We start from the raw sequence: 15691 nt of genomic DNA on the forward strand, positions 1-15691 counted from the left end.
TATGTTTGTTTAGGTCCAATCAACATGGCTTAACCTGCAATCGACAATTCAAATTTTCACGGATGTGTAATCAGATCTCACTAATATTTGCATGATTTGCAATAATATTCCCTAGACCATGTGAGAGAGAAGCAATAGAAGAAAATATAGGGGGAGAGAGAGTAAATAGAGAAGTAGGAGCCTGTTTGGATGGGCTTAAAAGATGGTTTGACCAGCTGGTGAAATTCAAAAATAGTCAGATTTACAACTGGTCGTTCAAAAATAGCCCAGTTTCAAAAGTAATCGAAATTTAGCCAATTTTCATGTAAAGATAAATCTGAGCGAAAACACTGTTCAAACCCGGAAAATACACCAGTATATTATGCTGGAGTTCCAGCATAAGTATACTTGAACTCCAACATATTATACTGGAGTTCCAAGATAAGTATGCTGAAACTCCAGCATAATATGATGGAGTTCCAACATAAGTACACTAGAATTCCAGCATAATATACTGGAGTTCCAGTAAGTATACCGGTCCAGCATAATATACTGGAGTTTGGAGCACCGGTGCTCCAGTCTCCAGTATATTATACTGGAGCCAGCAAAGTATACTGGTCCAGCATAATATGCTGGAGTTCATACACAAGTGCACCGAACTCCAGTATATTATGCTGGACCGATCTCTGCTACAGCAAAATAGTGGTTATTTTTCATTGACTTCGTAAACGCTGACTATTTTTGAATGACCAATCCGAAAATTGATTATACCGTGCTATTTACTTTTTAACTTGTGAAAGTATTTGACAGCCATAAAAAAGGCTTAAAAAAAGTTAAAATCTAATTTAAAAAAAGCCAAAACCAATAAGTTGGAAAACCCAACTTTTCGAAATTGGCTTAAAAGTCATATTTTTTTTGACCAAGTATTGTTTTGACAGCCATACTAACTTTTTTTTTTCTCCATTCTTGATGCAGCAACCTTCTTCTCCATTCTTTTCTCCATTATTGTTACAACGTACTCTGCTTTCTTCTTCCTCTTCTTCCATAACTTCCCTCTCTTTTCCTTTCATTTCTTTCTTTACACTTCATTCATTATTTTCCCCTTTTTTTTCTTTTTCTTTTCCTTTCATTTATTTGTTTACGCACCCCTCATATTTTTTAGTAAAACACTTTTACATTTGGTTTACTAATAGCAGACCAAATATATATATTGCTCCTTTCTGTAAATTTCATAGGTCGTAACTACGACTTTTGTGGCTAATTTGCCAACTTTTTCTTTTATCCTTTTTTGGGGTTTTCATTTTTCAACTCAAGAATAGCAGCAGCAGCAACTCAAGAATGGATTTGATTAACAAAGAAAACGCGTAGAGGGTTTATGACATTTGTATTGAAAACTAAATCCGATAACTTTTGCTTAGATCCGATATTTGTATTGAAAATTTCATTAAATATATAAGCATATTTAACTTGAAAACTAATTCATTAATCCAGTTATTATTGTTTATTAACTTGAGATTTCTGTAGGAACTCATAAACTTCCGGATCCGTCTCTGTCGGCCTTATAGACCTGTATATCACATGCATAACTTTATATATCATATTGGATCGTCCTATATCGAATATTCTCTTATATTTTATTCCAATTATCTCATGACGGCCTTTCCGACACATTTACGCATGATAGTGTAATAATGAGAACGCAAGAAAAGAAACTTAAGTATCTAGAGAAACTAACTCATCAAATGATGAACTGCAACCGACAGTATCACACCTAATTCCACTGTTTAACTCTACCAAGAAAGTGAATGCACGGTTTAGCACTTAACCCAAAAAAGATATCCTTGTCAGTCACAGAAAGTTATACATGTAGAACAATAAATTAAATACATAGCCATTGTGAGTATTCAACGAAACCCACTTTGGAGCTGCAAATATGCCCTGCTATCTCTTCTACCATTGTTCTATGACTTGCCCCAACCAGCAAGTGGCAGTAAGATATCAAGCCGGTCACGGTCACACCATTCAAAAATTAAAAGTAGTTACGCACTCAACACGCCCTTACCCCGTGGAGGGGGAGGGGGGAAGATACAAAAAGGAATACCACTAGCTACGGCAGCCCTCTTCGTATTCGGAAGAGAGGAGGTGCAAATACAAAAGAACCCCACTCGTTAGCAGCCCTCTTTGTTTCTACAAGGGAGGGGAGAGACAGAAGGCATAAGATCGAAAATCAAACCAAAAATTGCCTCAATATCAATGAGTTACAGCACCAGCAGACAGAGGCACATCTGTGCTGAACGACTCCCATTGAACTTCTCTTAATATTTTAAATCTTTCATCAAATGTCACAAACCCAGCTTGAGGTACTACAGAGCCAGATGTTCCAGCTTTATAGAGCAAAACTGTGGTGGCCCCAATATCAGGTCCATGAAGCTTTCCTGTTAGTAACACCCGAAGGGGCATGAAGAGAGATTTTCCCTGGTACATAAAGCAACCTTATTAAATACTGAAAAAGAATCTTAAGGGAAAAAGAAAATACTCAGATCTAACCTTGCGCTTCAGCAATTTACCAAAATTCTTCACCCACTTTTGCCATCCAGGTTGGCCTTCTGCAAGTGCACCAGAGAGCTCGCCACTGTCGTAGGCAGCTAACAAGCTCTTAGCAACTTCAGAAACCCCATCTTCTAAGATTGGTTTTCCTTCAGCGCTGCAAATGGCATAGCGTATATCATAATAAGTCAGTCACATACTATAAGCTTTTCTCCTTTAACATCATTTCAGGCCTTCTAATAGATAATTGGTTGCCCTTTACAAAGAATCAATGTTTTGTTGAATTGTCTTTTGTATTCAATTTGTAAAGGACTAAATGGGGAATCATTTTTGTGGAAATTATCTTTTCTGTTCGTCTTGTAAATGGGGATAACCATCCTTTTTGCTATAATTAATACCTTTACTTATTCGAACAAATTAAGCTCATTAATCAACAAATATTTTCATTAACGCCTTAATGAATAGACCAAGTTGAAATTGTTGAAGACATAATTAAGTAAATAAAAGTGTGTTCTCTCTAACAGCTTAAGCTTTTAGATGAGATGGTTACACACTTCAACAACGTACCAGAGCAGACTGAGGTCTTGGGGTCGAGTCTCATCGCACCCAATATCAAAAAGAATTTTCACGTGCTTGGCTCATCAAAAAGAATCAAGTTCGCATGTGAGGGGCGCGTGTTGAAGACATTTTCTATCTAGACTATTCATTCTCTTTAACTAGAGGACTTTTCATCTATAAGCATCACATAGTACAGTTTCTCAAGAGGATTTCATAAATCACCTCGCCAAAGTTTCATATAAAGGATAAGATAGCAAACTTGAAAGCGCTTTCTCTGAATCTGTTATCAAGTCAATCCCATCCTTCAGGAGCAAAACAGCATCCTGTACATATAGAAAAGTTAACAGGTATAAGAACCATAACTCCAATGTACACTGAACATCAACTTTTGAATTGATGTTTAACGAATAGCACTTATGCAACAGCCATTGGGGAAAGGGGGGAATATTTTCAGCATTTCAAAAGTTTCGATCATGTTTGACATTTAGCTAATTCTGTACCTGATGCATCCAGAATCATACCAGCAAACAAAACCGCCAGCTGTGTATTCTACCTTGACTAATTCAACTTTTGCAAAAGTTCGGTCTGATTTTCAGTTAGTGAATTTTGATAACTGAAACGGAACCGTAATAAATTCCGTACGGTTTCGTTTTTTTCATGTTTGGTTTGATTTAAGGGAAAAGGTCCGAATTTATCCCTGTACTATTGAAAATAGTTTACATGTATCCTCCGTTATAATTGTCGTCTAAATTTACACCTACCGTTAGTACAGTAAACAAATTTGCCCTTATACCTAACGGATATCCACAGTGGCCATCTGACGCAGTAAATAAAATGCTAAGGTAGAGTCCATGTCACCATTTTTTACTAATATCTTATTTTTTACATTTATCATATTAGAAAATTTAAAGAGAAATTGTCCCACATTTAACCTAGTTTTGTTTAATAACTCACTCCCTCTCTCCTTTAGCAGTTATCGGCGACGGCGAGATCAACAGGCCAGTTAACCAGCAAATCAGATCTCTCTGTACTTAACTCTCTCCCTTTTTTTCCACCCTCATCTCTCTCTCTCTCTCATATACTGTATCCGCCTGCAACCTACACGAAAACACCCACCAGCACCAGAAACCAAATCTGTCCGAACACCACCGGAAGCCACCAGACCCAAAAACTCTTCGACCACAATTTACCTTTCTTGCTTACCCAAATTCAGATCCTAGTCGAAAAAAATGAAACGACAGTGAACAGCACTGGCCTAAAAAACGGCAAGTCGGGGAAATACAAACATAGATCTGTCCAAAAATAAGAAAAGCAGCTCCACCACCAGTATCTTGCCGGAAGTTGCTTCGGCATTTGTCGCCGTTAGTAGCAGTGTCTGACATTTTCTTTGCCACTATTTTGCTGGTTTATTTCTTAATTGGATATAATTGATTTGAATAATACTACACTGCTAATTAACCTTGGCCAAGAAAACAAGCAAGAACTTTCAGATCTTGAGTCCTTTTCTTTTTAACAATCAATGAAGACCTCGATTTTAGGTGATCCTATGTGATCGATTCAAAGATAATGAAATTATCTAAAGCTTATTCTCGACCTCAACTTCTTCGACTGTGCCACCTGACATGGCTCTTTGTAAGGTTCTGATAGTACTTTGCTTTGAGGATGAAATTTGTAGAAGAAAAATATGTTAAATTGTAGAGAATTTTTTCCAAGGGTTTCTCTTTTTTGGGACAATTTCTTTTTAAATTTTCTAATTTAATAAATGTAAAAAATAAAATATTTTTAAAAAAATGGTGACTTGGACTCCACATTGCATAAGGATGCTCCAAGTGGCTAATCGATAATTTTCTTTGTACTTTCCATGCTAGAGTTGTAAAGACCCGTAAAATTCTTAACCAAAACTCGGGTTTTCGTGGTGCCGAGTTGGATTTCGGCGTTATTAGCGGTTCGGACCTTTTGGATTGAACCGTACCCTTCAGACTTGGAGGAAAATGTTGCTCAAAAGGACGCGTTTCTGCGGTCCATTATGCGGCCGCATAATCACTCTGCGGACCGCATAATGGCCGCAGAGTGCAACAGAAAGTTGGCCAATTTTGAGGCCAGTTATGCGGCCCAATTATGCGATCGCATAATCGCTATGCGGGCCGCATATTGATCGCATATCTGCCCTGAACTTTTGCGAAGGGAAGTTCTGCGGTGCATTATGCGACCGCAGAACAGGTGTGCGGACCGCATACCGGTCACATACACAGTCAGAAAACTCAACTTCCTAAGGCCCTTTCTGCGGTGACTTTGCGGGCCGCATAACCATTATGCGGTCGCACCTGTGTCGGGGGACCCATTTTCTTAATTTAAAACCCGACCCCCGTTCCATCCCCACAACCCCTTAGGCCATTTTTAACATATTTCTCTGATAATTAGAGTAAGAAGGAAGGGTCAAAGAGAGGGGAAGGGGTCTCCATCAATGGTTCATCAAATCTTGGCCTAAACATCTTGAAGATTAACAATCAAGGCACCTGGGTCTCCCTCCCAAGAGGTAAGCTTCCCGTCGTTTACAGCTCTCAATTCCATATTGTAGCTAAAAGGGACCATTAGTGAGGTAATTCATGGGATTAGGGTGGTTACCTTGCATGCATGTGATCATAAGGTATGTGGGGGAGTGCTAAAACAAAGATAGGAAAGAATGGGGAGTGGGTTGGGGGAATCTTCCACTAAAAAGGGGCCATGAGACCCTAACTCATAATGTTTGATATAATGCTGAAATGAGCTAGGGCTATGATCAATTTCCTAATAATGAGTTCAATTGTGCTACATTGTTAAATAGATTGAAGGTGTTAAAGGTTCCGGAACTTGACGTAGGAATTAGGAAAAGACTCAATTAAGGTATGTATGGCTAACCCTTTTCTTCTTAGTGTTGAACTCTTGGTGTCCAATAATTGGCTTGAGTTCCGAGTTGACCATACTAGATGGATTGCCTTAATGTGTTGGGTTGAAAGATTTTGTTCCAAATTTGTTCTGAGTGTTTACCCTGAAATGATGACGGTTGAAAATGTGATTATGTTCCCCAAGTGTTCTTTTTCTTTCCTTATGTGCGCATGCCTTATATGATAGCACTTGTCGTCATGGATTATGAAGTTATTTGAACGAACAATAAAAGGGGAAGACTTGAATTATAAAAATGTGTCCAAGTGCCAAGAATTACTTAATAAATGGGGGTGTTTGTGCCATGTAATGGAAAAATGGAAAGAAATGTGAATTAAGGAATAATTGAAAGAGGTTATGTCCCAAGTGAGATGGCTTAGCCAATCGGACCGAGATCAGACGCCATGTTGTACGCATGGTGGCATTTACGTTGGATTTCTGATTATCATTGTGAATTTGGATATGTCTCACTTGGGATGGCTTAGTCGGTCGGGCCGAGACCGGACTCCGTGTAAAAACACGGTGGCATTATGGGTTGTGGTACTTGACACTAAAGATCATTAACCTAAAGAGATGGAAAGATTTAACCGGAACTATGTGAATCTTATTTGGTGTTCCCTTGTAATTCCGTGAAGTACTTGTTGATCTCATAGTTGCCTTCTATTTGTTCTTTGTTCATCCTATTAAGATTTGTGTTTGCCTTACATACTAGTACTATTCGACAGTACTAACGTCCCTTTTGCCCGGGGCGCTACATCTTTGATAGGATGTAGGTGGGTCTATCGCAAATAGCGCTGATTGCAGATAGTGGTGCTCTCTTTCTCTCCTCACAACAGTCTTGGTGAGCCCACATTCCTCCTAGGGGTTATGCAATCCTCCTTTTGTGTAAATTTTCATATTTTAAGGTATAGCCGGGGCCTTGTTGCCGGCATTGTCATATTGGTCTTTTGTATCCTTAGAGGCTCTGTAGACAGTTATGCGGGTCATGTATGGGTGTCGGGGTGGTCATTGGATCACGTTGTATTTTGAAACTCTTCGCTACTAGATTGTCAACTGTATGCAATTTTGGAAACTTAACTATGGCATATTGTGTTTAAGTAAAAATGAACTAGCAACGTTTATATATTTATATAACTAATCTCTCCCTTGTTTAACAATTGGTGATGCATTACTTCTTCGGATTATGAATGAGTCGGGTAGGAAAGGCTGGATAGGCTTGCTCGACCAGGTTCACTCGGTTGCACGCCGGTCGCGCTCCCCGAGGATTGGGGCGTGACAAGAGTTTAGCCCTATTTGTTAATTGTCCTCAGCCTAGCATTGAAACAAGTGAAATTAATGTTTTACAATGTTATAGCTACAACTAAGTTTCAGGAACATCACTAGCCTTATATCCCCCCGATACCAGAGTTTTAAATCAAAAAATTAGAAATTTAGGATTCTTTTACATCAACAAACATCAAATTAAGATTTTCAAGTTTTGATAGAAGGTTGTTAAAATTGCCATCCAACTCCTACAACCCCACAGTTTTATGGATCGAAATGTACTGAAGCAACCCTGCCATGAAAATACCTTAATGTGATATACTTAGAGAAATATACCAACCTTTCCAACATCAAGTCACTTTTACATTATGTGACAATAAATTTCTTAATTAGCTTGCTAGTTAACAGCACAAAGAATGTGTTTCACACTCCTAAATTGTAAGTCAAGTTCCAAGATGTTTTGACTTTCCTGATAGCCTCTAAGGATAGTACATTTTGATATCATATTACAATTTTCGTTCCAACTCTTTTATGAGACATTTAGGTCATAAATTTATAATGTTTTATAAGGTACTGGGGTATCTTTTTTTCTTTTTCCGGTAACTTTGCATAGAGACTATCTGCAACAATTTATAACTTGAAGATCCGACCCCAGAGAATCTTAAGTTATCCTAAGTAGGATCTTGAGTTTAATGACTTAGTGTCATATCCGGCACCAAACATCCCTGATTCATTCAGTCATGCAAAAAGAATCCCTGATTTAATTCAACTGGCTGTGTTGCACTAGGTCTATCCAGAATCAGCCAGCCAAGTCGTAGCAGACCACCACATGGTAAAACAACTACCTATAGTGGTACTGCTGCTTGTTGCATTTCATACAAGGGTCTGCAACCACTTTATCCCAACTTGCACCAACAGTGCATTAAGAATAAGCTCCATCAGAAGCTATCAGTCACAATACATAAGAAGGTGCTCCCAACCATTAACACGGAACTGTCAGATCACATCACATTGCACAAACATAGTTTATTCTTCTTGGATTGGTAAAACTTAGAAGGGATAGGAAGAATGAGAGTTAAACTCTTCATCGAACAGGCTAGAAGATGTGGTGGAGAAGAGAAAAAAAGAGAAAAAGTTCTACCTGTATAAAGATTCCTTGTGATTCTGTAGTGATGCCTGCATCCTTCCACCTTTCACCAATAATTCGGTTCAGCTCTTCAGATGGTAGAGATCTCAAATGCTGACCATTCATCCACCTGAAGTTCATATTCAGATTTTAAACAAGAATCAAGAAATGTAAAACCAAGAAATCCTATCTATATAGCAGAAGAAAATATAATACCTTAACTTGGTCGAATCAAAAATGGCACCACTTTTGTTTACACGTTCAATTGTGAACTTTTCAACTGCAAATGAGATGAGAAGCTATCACACTTGAAAGGCAAATAAATAGAAATGAATGCAAGCTAAAATTAGCTATGTGAACATCAGCATAGAGGCAACCAACTGACCAAGTTGTTCAAGAGTGAAGAACTCATTTTCTGTACCATCACCCCATCCCAAAAGAGCTAGATAATTCACCATTGCCTGAGGCAAATAGCCCATGTCCCTGAACTGTCAGGGAAAAGGAAAACACTGAGATTTCTCCCTTTTCCAGTTCAAAAGGAAAGGGTAGAGAAAATCCAAAGCAAAGGAAGAACATATTTTGCCCGACATGTAAACCCCTAAAATTGTTTCAAAAGGGAAGCATGCAATAACATGTCAGCCATTTACCTGACCAACTGAAGTTGCACCATGCCGTTTAGAGAGCTTGCTTCTATCAGGTGCAAGAATTAAAGAAACATGCGCAAAGTGAGGCATCGGAAAACCTAGTGCCTACAACAAGGTAACAAGGAAATTTCTCCATGAGCTTCTAGAAGTGAAATCATATACCCAGAACTGCCTAAGGATTCTTCTCTTCTTTTTCCATTTTCTTCACTCTCTTTTTCCCTTTAGCTTTTCTTTCATTTTATTTCTTCTCTTCTTCTTTTTTTTTGGGGGAGGGGGTGGGGAAGAAAGGGGAGGAGACCGGGAAAAGCAGTACCTTGTATATTAATGCTTGCCTTAGAGTATTCGGCAAATGTTCCTCCGCTCTGAAGCATCAAGATTTCATTAGTGCTCGAGTGCCAAATAAACAATTCAAAAATACATGCTACATATTGAAAAGTGGCTGTATCCTGTGCAGAAAACAAAATAGTACAACCTATGTTACAGGGAGCCATAGCCTCAGGTACAAATTATGGCATGGGTAAGCTCGGTTTTTAGCAAGGTTTTTGTACAATCTCAAGGTAACCATGTCATACTCATTTGACAATGGCGTATCAAGGAAAACGAATGAGTTTGTGTAGTGATAGCACACAACTGAAAAGGAAACAAAATTGTAAAGGCATATGTTTCTATATAAAAAGAAAGTTCATGTATAATAGTCAGTTCCTGACATTTCAGGGCCTCATCAGTCCATGTATAAATTTCACACAGACACACAGATATATATATATATATATATATATATATATATATATATATATATATTTACTTCTTCGTATATTTACTTCTTTATACTTTGACTCCTCTTAATGAAAATCCCGGCTATGCTACTGTCTACTACCACCAATCTTAATCCACCTTCAAGTGGAATAAATTTTGTTAATCATCACTTCATAACGCCATAATATTGAGAACTAATTTAAACACATATTTACATCATGACTGATGTTTCATTTTAACAACTAAAGATCACTACAATCATATTACTCTCTTTGTCGTTACTCAACTTTTCAATGGAAATTTTACAATGCCTTTGTCCTATAGAGTATAGCATCAGTTCTGTCATACAGTATTGAAATTAGATTTCTCTAATACCTTATGACATGGGAGATTGCCATAGTAGCATCATCAACTGTGACACAAAAGTTGTAAACAGGTTGTCCATTACTTCTCATGATCACAAAATCTCCAAGTGTGTCCAAGTTCCAACTGACCTTCATGAAATTGCAACAAACTTAGTCCACCATAATAAATGAGATGCACTAGCATTTTGCCCGTGCCTTGCATGAAAAATTTCCAGCATTTTTTACTTTCTTGTCAAAGATAAGAAATTCACAGTTATGTTATTTCAACCATTTCCTCTTCTTTTTCTGATAGGGAAAATAAACTTTTATTCCATTGTCAAGTACCAAGCAGGTATTATTACACAAAAGTTTGCAGAATTTATAGGACTTCTCAATTAAAGGAATACATGGATTCCAACAGATATTCTAGTCCTACTGAGTTCTTCCTAACCCAAAAATATAGATTCTGTAAGCATTTAAACTTTACAAAAGGTAACGACAGAAAATTATTCTTAAAACATCTATGGTTCCTTTTCATGCTGTCCAGAAAATATACAAAGGGACATTTCTCCATAATTTCTTCAGCTTCTTTGTGCACTGTCAGCGCCAGCTGATATAGATAGCAAATTTCAATTTAAAAAACTTCTTATCATTACCACTTCCGCCTATCGTGCATCATTGAGAAAAAAGGGGGGAAACAAAAAAGAAAGAAGAAAGAAAAATTCACAAGAAATAAATATGCAATGATACTTATGTATTATGGTATTAGCTTCCTGCAGTACCTTTTTTATCTAGTTTCTAATATCACTAAGTTCCACTCCCTATTTCCCAATCTAGACTATTGGTATTCTATAGTTCTCTTTTATCTAGTTTCTACAATCTCCAAGTTCTAATACACTAGAACCCCAAGCCCATAATCACCAGATCACCACACAACAATTACAGAGTTTGAAACCACCAATTGATGCCCTAGAGAAATTAGCCCATCTATCCAAATAAGGCATTGGACTCATCTAGCCATAGCTCTTACTTTAAGCAAGAGTCACCCCCAACTTAATTATTCCCTACGAAAAAAACAAGTCAGAACCACCCCCTTTCTTCTTTTGTTTCTAATCTTCTAGAAGATACGAGGAGAATATCATAACACAACGTTTTAGCAATAAAATTGCCATTGTTAGCTTGGACGATATCTAAAAAAAATCTTCAATTTATTCACCAGTTGGCGGTTCAACATAATAAGTTTGGACCCGAATTATGACAATAAAAAAAGAAAGAAGCACCAGCTTAGATGGGAATAAATTTTACTGGTACAAATTAGTTGAGAAATATCACTAACTTCACCACGAATGAGGTCATCAATTTTTAAGCTCCCTTCTTTTGGTACTCGAAATCGGTATGTGTATGGGGTCCCTTTTGCCAGCTCTTCTACCACTTCCTCCTCTGTAGCACTTGCCCACCTCCCAGTGTATACTGGAGGCAACTGCTTCAACTTTGCAATCTCTTTCATCTTTTCTAATTCCTGCACAACAGAAAATGCTTTATTATTACACTGTCATTCAATACGATATACTAAGACCACAAAATTGGACAACGTATTGACCCATCAAGCAGATAAACAATGGAGCAGTTTAAGAGGCATCACACTTGTGAGCATCATGCTCCTGAAACTAGTCTAATAGATGGAATCCAAAAGGATTCTGTAGCACAAATATCTGCTTCTGTGAACTTACATTCTAGATGTACAGATTTCTAACTCTCAAAATTCACACTGTAAACCAGCCAGCATACCCAAGGAAAGAAATGAAAATTCAATACAATCACCTCATTTGAGCAAAAACATCGATAAACATGACCGGATTGTAAAAGCTTTTCAGAAAATTGCTTGTAAAGGGCATTCCTCTCAGACTGCCTGTACGGTCCATATTCCCCACCAATTCCAGGACCTGCAAAAAAGATGTCATCATTTTTTTAAATATTTTGATAGGTAAAAGAATATGTCATCAATAATTGTGATGACTTAGAAATTAGAATTACATCTTAAGAAAAAAGAAGGGTGAAATATAAGACAGAATTTAAGACTGTCCCAATGCCACAATGACGAGCAACAAGCGACGAGGATTTGATTCCTCACCTTCAATATAAGTCTCACCTTATAGCATTTGCTACTAGCTAGTTTTCCTTATTGCGAACTTAAAAACAGCATTAGCCTGCGGTTTTCCTTATAAAAAAAACTTTAAAGCAGAAAATTATAAAGGCAACAAGCAATTAACAGGTCACAAAGTAAAATAAAGAGAATGGTTCGAGTCAAAAGGCATGCTTTCAATCTGCTGATTGATAAGGAAATCAGTATTGCGCAAAGCTGGACCAGTGATGGTTAAAAGTTATAAATTAGAAGATATTTTAAGGACTGGGAAATAGAAAGGGTTGCACAGTTATTACAAGTTCAGAACCAAATTATACTAATTTTTGCTAAAGAAGGGGAACTGGAGGAGGAGCCTTGGAAGAAGCTATGGAAACAAAAGCTGGATATCTGTGGGTGGATTGCTTCACATGAGGCATGTTCTCACACAAGACCTTTTATGTGAAAAGGACATAGAAACTGTAAGACATCCTTTTTTACATTGCAGATTCACAGGACAGACATCAGGAGTAGGTTTTTGAACATATATGGCATCAATTGGGTGATGCCAGGGACTGTGAAACGAGCGTTAGCTTCTCAGCAGGGCTGCAAGATGAGAGAAGAAATCAGAAAGCTATGGAATGCTATTCGTTACACATTTTTGGACAGTGTGCCAGTGTGCCTTGCAGGGAATCATAGACATTCTGAAAGGAAAATAGAAAAGATTTTCTCTTGTAAAGTATAGATGCTTATATAATTTAAAGTGTTGGCGAAAAGATACATTTTAAATGATAAAGAGTCAATGCTGGAATTCATAGATAGTCTCAGCACTACGTGAAGTAATTCCCAGCTTTTTGTGTAATTTTGTACTTTCACTACCTCTTTGGTGCTGACTTTTGTATATTTTTTATAAGGTAAATAATTGTTGTTAATAAAATTGTCTTACTTTTAAAAGCACATATTTAAATTAATGCGAACGAGCCCGTAGTTTTGATTTTGACTGTGTTGAAAATATAACTAAAAGAATAACTGTCACACATTTCTACATGGTATCAGAGCAGACACAAATCCTGGGTTCAAATATCACCGCCACCCATAATTAAAAAGAATATCCACATGTTTGGCCCATGAAAAAGACAGGCTACCATGAGAGGAGTGTGTTGAAGATATAACTAAATGAATAAAAATGTGTTATCTCTAATAGCTTAAGCTTTTAGATGACATGCCCACACACTTCCACAAATCGCGGCATTCGAAAAGTCCGTGTCAGCTTCATTGGATCAATTTATGACACTAATTTTAGCTATTGAGCTTTGTCAGTTTTGTATGTGCAAAATATCAACAGGCTTGTCCAAAAGTTCCATTCTAAGGACGTTAAGAAGACAAGCCAGAAATTGTGCATCTTTTTGAGATATATCAGGCATTGCATTATCCAGACAACTCAAATTGAAGCAATTGGATGTCAACTCCGGCATGTATGACATGATTGATCAATAGATCCACCTTTGTCATATATTCCACACACCACACTAGATAGATATCATATTCATGAAATATGATTCACTTTTAAGATGCCTTGGCGGTGAAATATTAGACACGCGAGCCTCAAAATCTCATGCTAATAGCATGGAGGTTTGAGTCCTCTTCAAGACATAATATTGAGAATGCTCATTGAATGAGCATTCTCAATAAGAGAGCTCGGATCGAAACGGTATATCTTGCAGCTACCTGAGCTTACTCAGCTTAGGCTCATTACTTCACAAGCCTAGTCTAAAGAAGAAATACTTTAAATACTTGTTTGACTGAGACGGCATCATTTTTTATATAATATTGCTGATGAGTTGGGGATTTACTATAATACTTGTGTTACTAATAAATCTTATATAGGATGTAAGCTCAGCTCAAACCTTTAGTTACATACAACAAGACACTGACATCAGAAATCTGCAATTTAGCAAAGGGAAAGAAAGGGTGGTAGATGATAGAACCTTCATCCCAAGCAAGACCAAGCCAAGAAAGGTCACGAAGCACGGCCTCCTCAGACTCCTTTGTGGATCTTTCCAGGTCTGTGTCTTCAATCCGGAGTATAAACTTCCCACCTTTTGCTCTGTAATTTAGAGTAACATAATGTAACAGAGAAAGACAATTAAAAAAAAAAAGCGTTTCTCAATGGATAAAATGGAGAAGAAAACAACCGGGACGGACCGCGCATATAAGTAGTTAAAGAGTGCAGTTCTAGCGCCTCCCACGTGGAGATTACCGGTAGGAGATGGCGCAAACCGAACTCTGACATCCCCTCCGTTCCCCGCTGAAGCATAAACTGAGAAACTCCTTCTACGGGAGCAGAGACTTTGCCGGTAACTGTGGTCTCCGCGACAGTATAGTAGTGACTGGCGGTTCTTTAACTCCGGGATCAACCTTGCTCTAAACCACGGCGCCGCCGCCAGCGTCGCCATTCTTCACTAAACTTCAGTGAAATCTGTTACCTTTCTGAAAGGAAAAGAAAACTAAATTTTTGGTGCAGCCGCGAAAAGACAAATTTCAAGCCTTCTTTCAATCTTCAATGTCAGGACTCAGGATAACGATTTCTTACGTTTTGGAATACGAACCCATAAGCGCTGCCTTCGTCAATCCTTAACCCGATTTCATTTGCCCGGCCCGCCTTAATGAGCCCGCTTGTGACGCTCCAACCCCACCTTCTGACGTAGGTGAAATTGAAATTTTGCACAATAATGTGTTTTTCCACAGGAGGGTTGCTCTGATGGTAAGCAATCTCCACTTTCAACCAAGACGGTGTGAGTTCGAGTCTCCCCAGAGCAAGGTGGGAAGTTGTTGTTGTTGTAATGTGTTTTTCCACTAAGTTTTAGGATAAATTACATTAAGCCCTCCTGTAAGATTCACCCGGTTTTAATATCAAATACTTCTGTATTATGAAAATTCTACACAATTATTAGTTGGGAATCTTATAGAAATGTACCAAAAAAAGACATTATTTACTAATAACTAGCCATTTTAATCATACAACCAAAAAAGACTACAAAAAATATCAATGATATATAACATTCAAAAAACATAGGCAAAAAAAATCAATGGCCATTGTTGTGATTCCTTGAAAAGGCAAAAATAAGGCAATATAGAAAATTTGACGAAGTTTGAAGGCGAGTTAGACTAGTTTGGAGTCAAAATTCATTACCAATAATATAAAATATTAAAAAAAAATAGGGCAAGAAAAAGAAGAAAAAATCCAATCGATATGGTTGGAATTCGTTGATGACATATTGATGAGGTAATACGCAAATTTTGAGCAAGATTTGAGGTGATTTGAATTGATTTGGTTGTAAAATTCGTAGTTAAAATCGAGTTTAAAAGATTCTTGACACATGTGTCAAACATGTGTTGCATACGTAACTCATATACATATATACATGAATAT

General features: G+C 37.5%; 1 protein-coding gene across 1 annotated transcript; it reads right to left on the minus strand.

Moving 5' to 3' along the window:
• Positions 1-1792: 1792 nt before the first annotated feature.
• LOC107774917 (glutamate--tRNA ligase, chloroplastic/mitochondrial-like) lies at positions 1793-14957 on the minus strand. The gene is made up of 13 exons (XM_075248696.1): positions 14464-14957; positions 14247-14365; positions 11961-12082; positions 11476-11658; positions 10171-10289; positions 9353-9401; positions 9043-9144; positions 8781-8883; positions 8612-8675; positions 8411-8525; positions 3307-3407; positions 2527-2683; positions 1793-2454 (listed from the first exon to the last, which is right to left on the minus strand). The coding sequence occupies exons 1-13, from the start codon at positions 14712-14714 to the stop codon at positions 2230-2232; spliced, it is 1710 nt and encodes a 569-aa protein (XP_075104797.1). The 5' UTR covers positions 14715-14957; the 3' UTR covers positions 1793-2229.
• Positions 14958-15691: the final 734 nt, after the last annotated feature.

This window comes from Nicotiana tabacum, unplaced genomic scaffold, assembly GCF_000715075.1.
Source record: "Nicotiana tabacum cultivar K326 unplaced genomic scaffold, ASM71507v2 Un00025, whole genome shotgun sequence".
In the NCBI taxonomy this organism is placed as follows: Eukaryota; Viridiplantae; Streptophyta; class Magnoliopsida; order Solanales; family Solanaceae; genus Nicotiana; species Nicotiana tabacum.

Excerpts from the sequence above, each read along its gene's own strand:
- LOC107774917 (XM_075248696.1), bottom strand. The coding sequence starts at position 14,714 with ATGGCGACGCTGGCGGCGGCGCCGTGGTTTAGAGCAAGGTTGATCCCG. Across the intron at positions 8,676-8,780 it reads CTTCACTCTTGAACAACTTG|TTGAAAAGTTCACAATTGAA; the intron begins GTCAGTTGGTTG and ends TCTCATTTGCAG. Across the intron at positions 3,408-8,410 it reads CACAAGGAATCTTTATACAG|GATGCTGTTTTGCTCCTGAA; the intron begins GTAGAACTTTTT and ends CTATATGTACAG.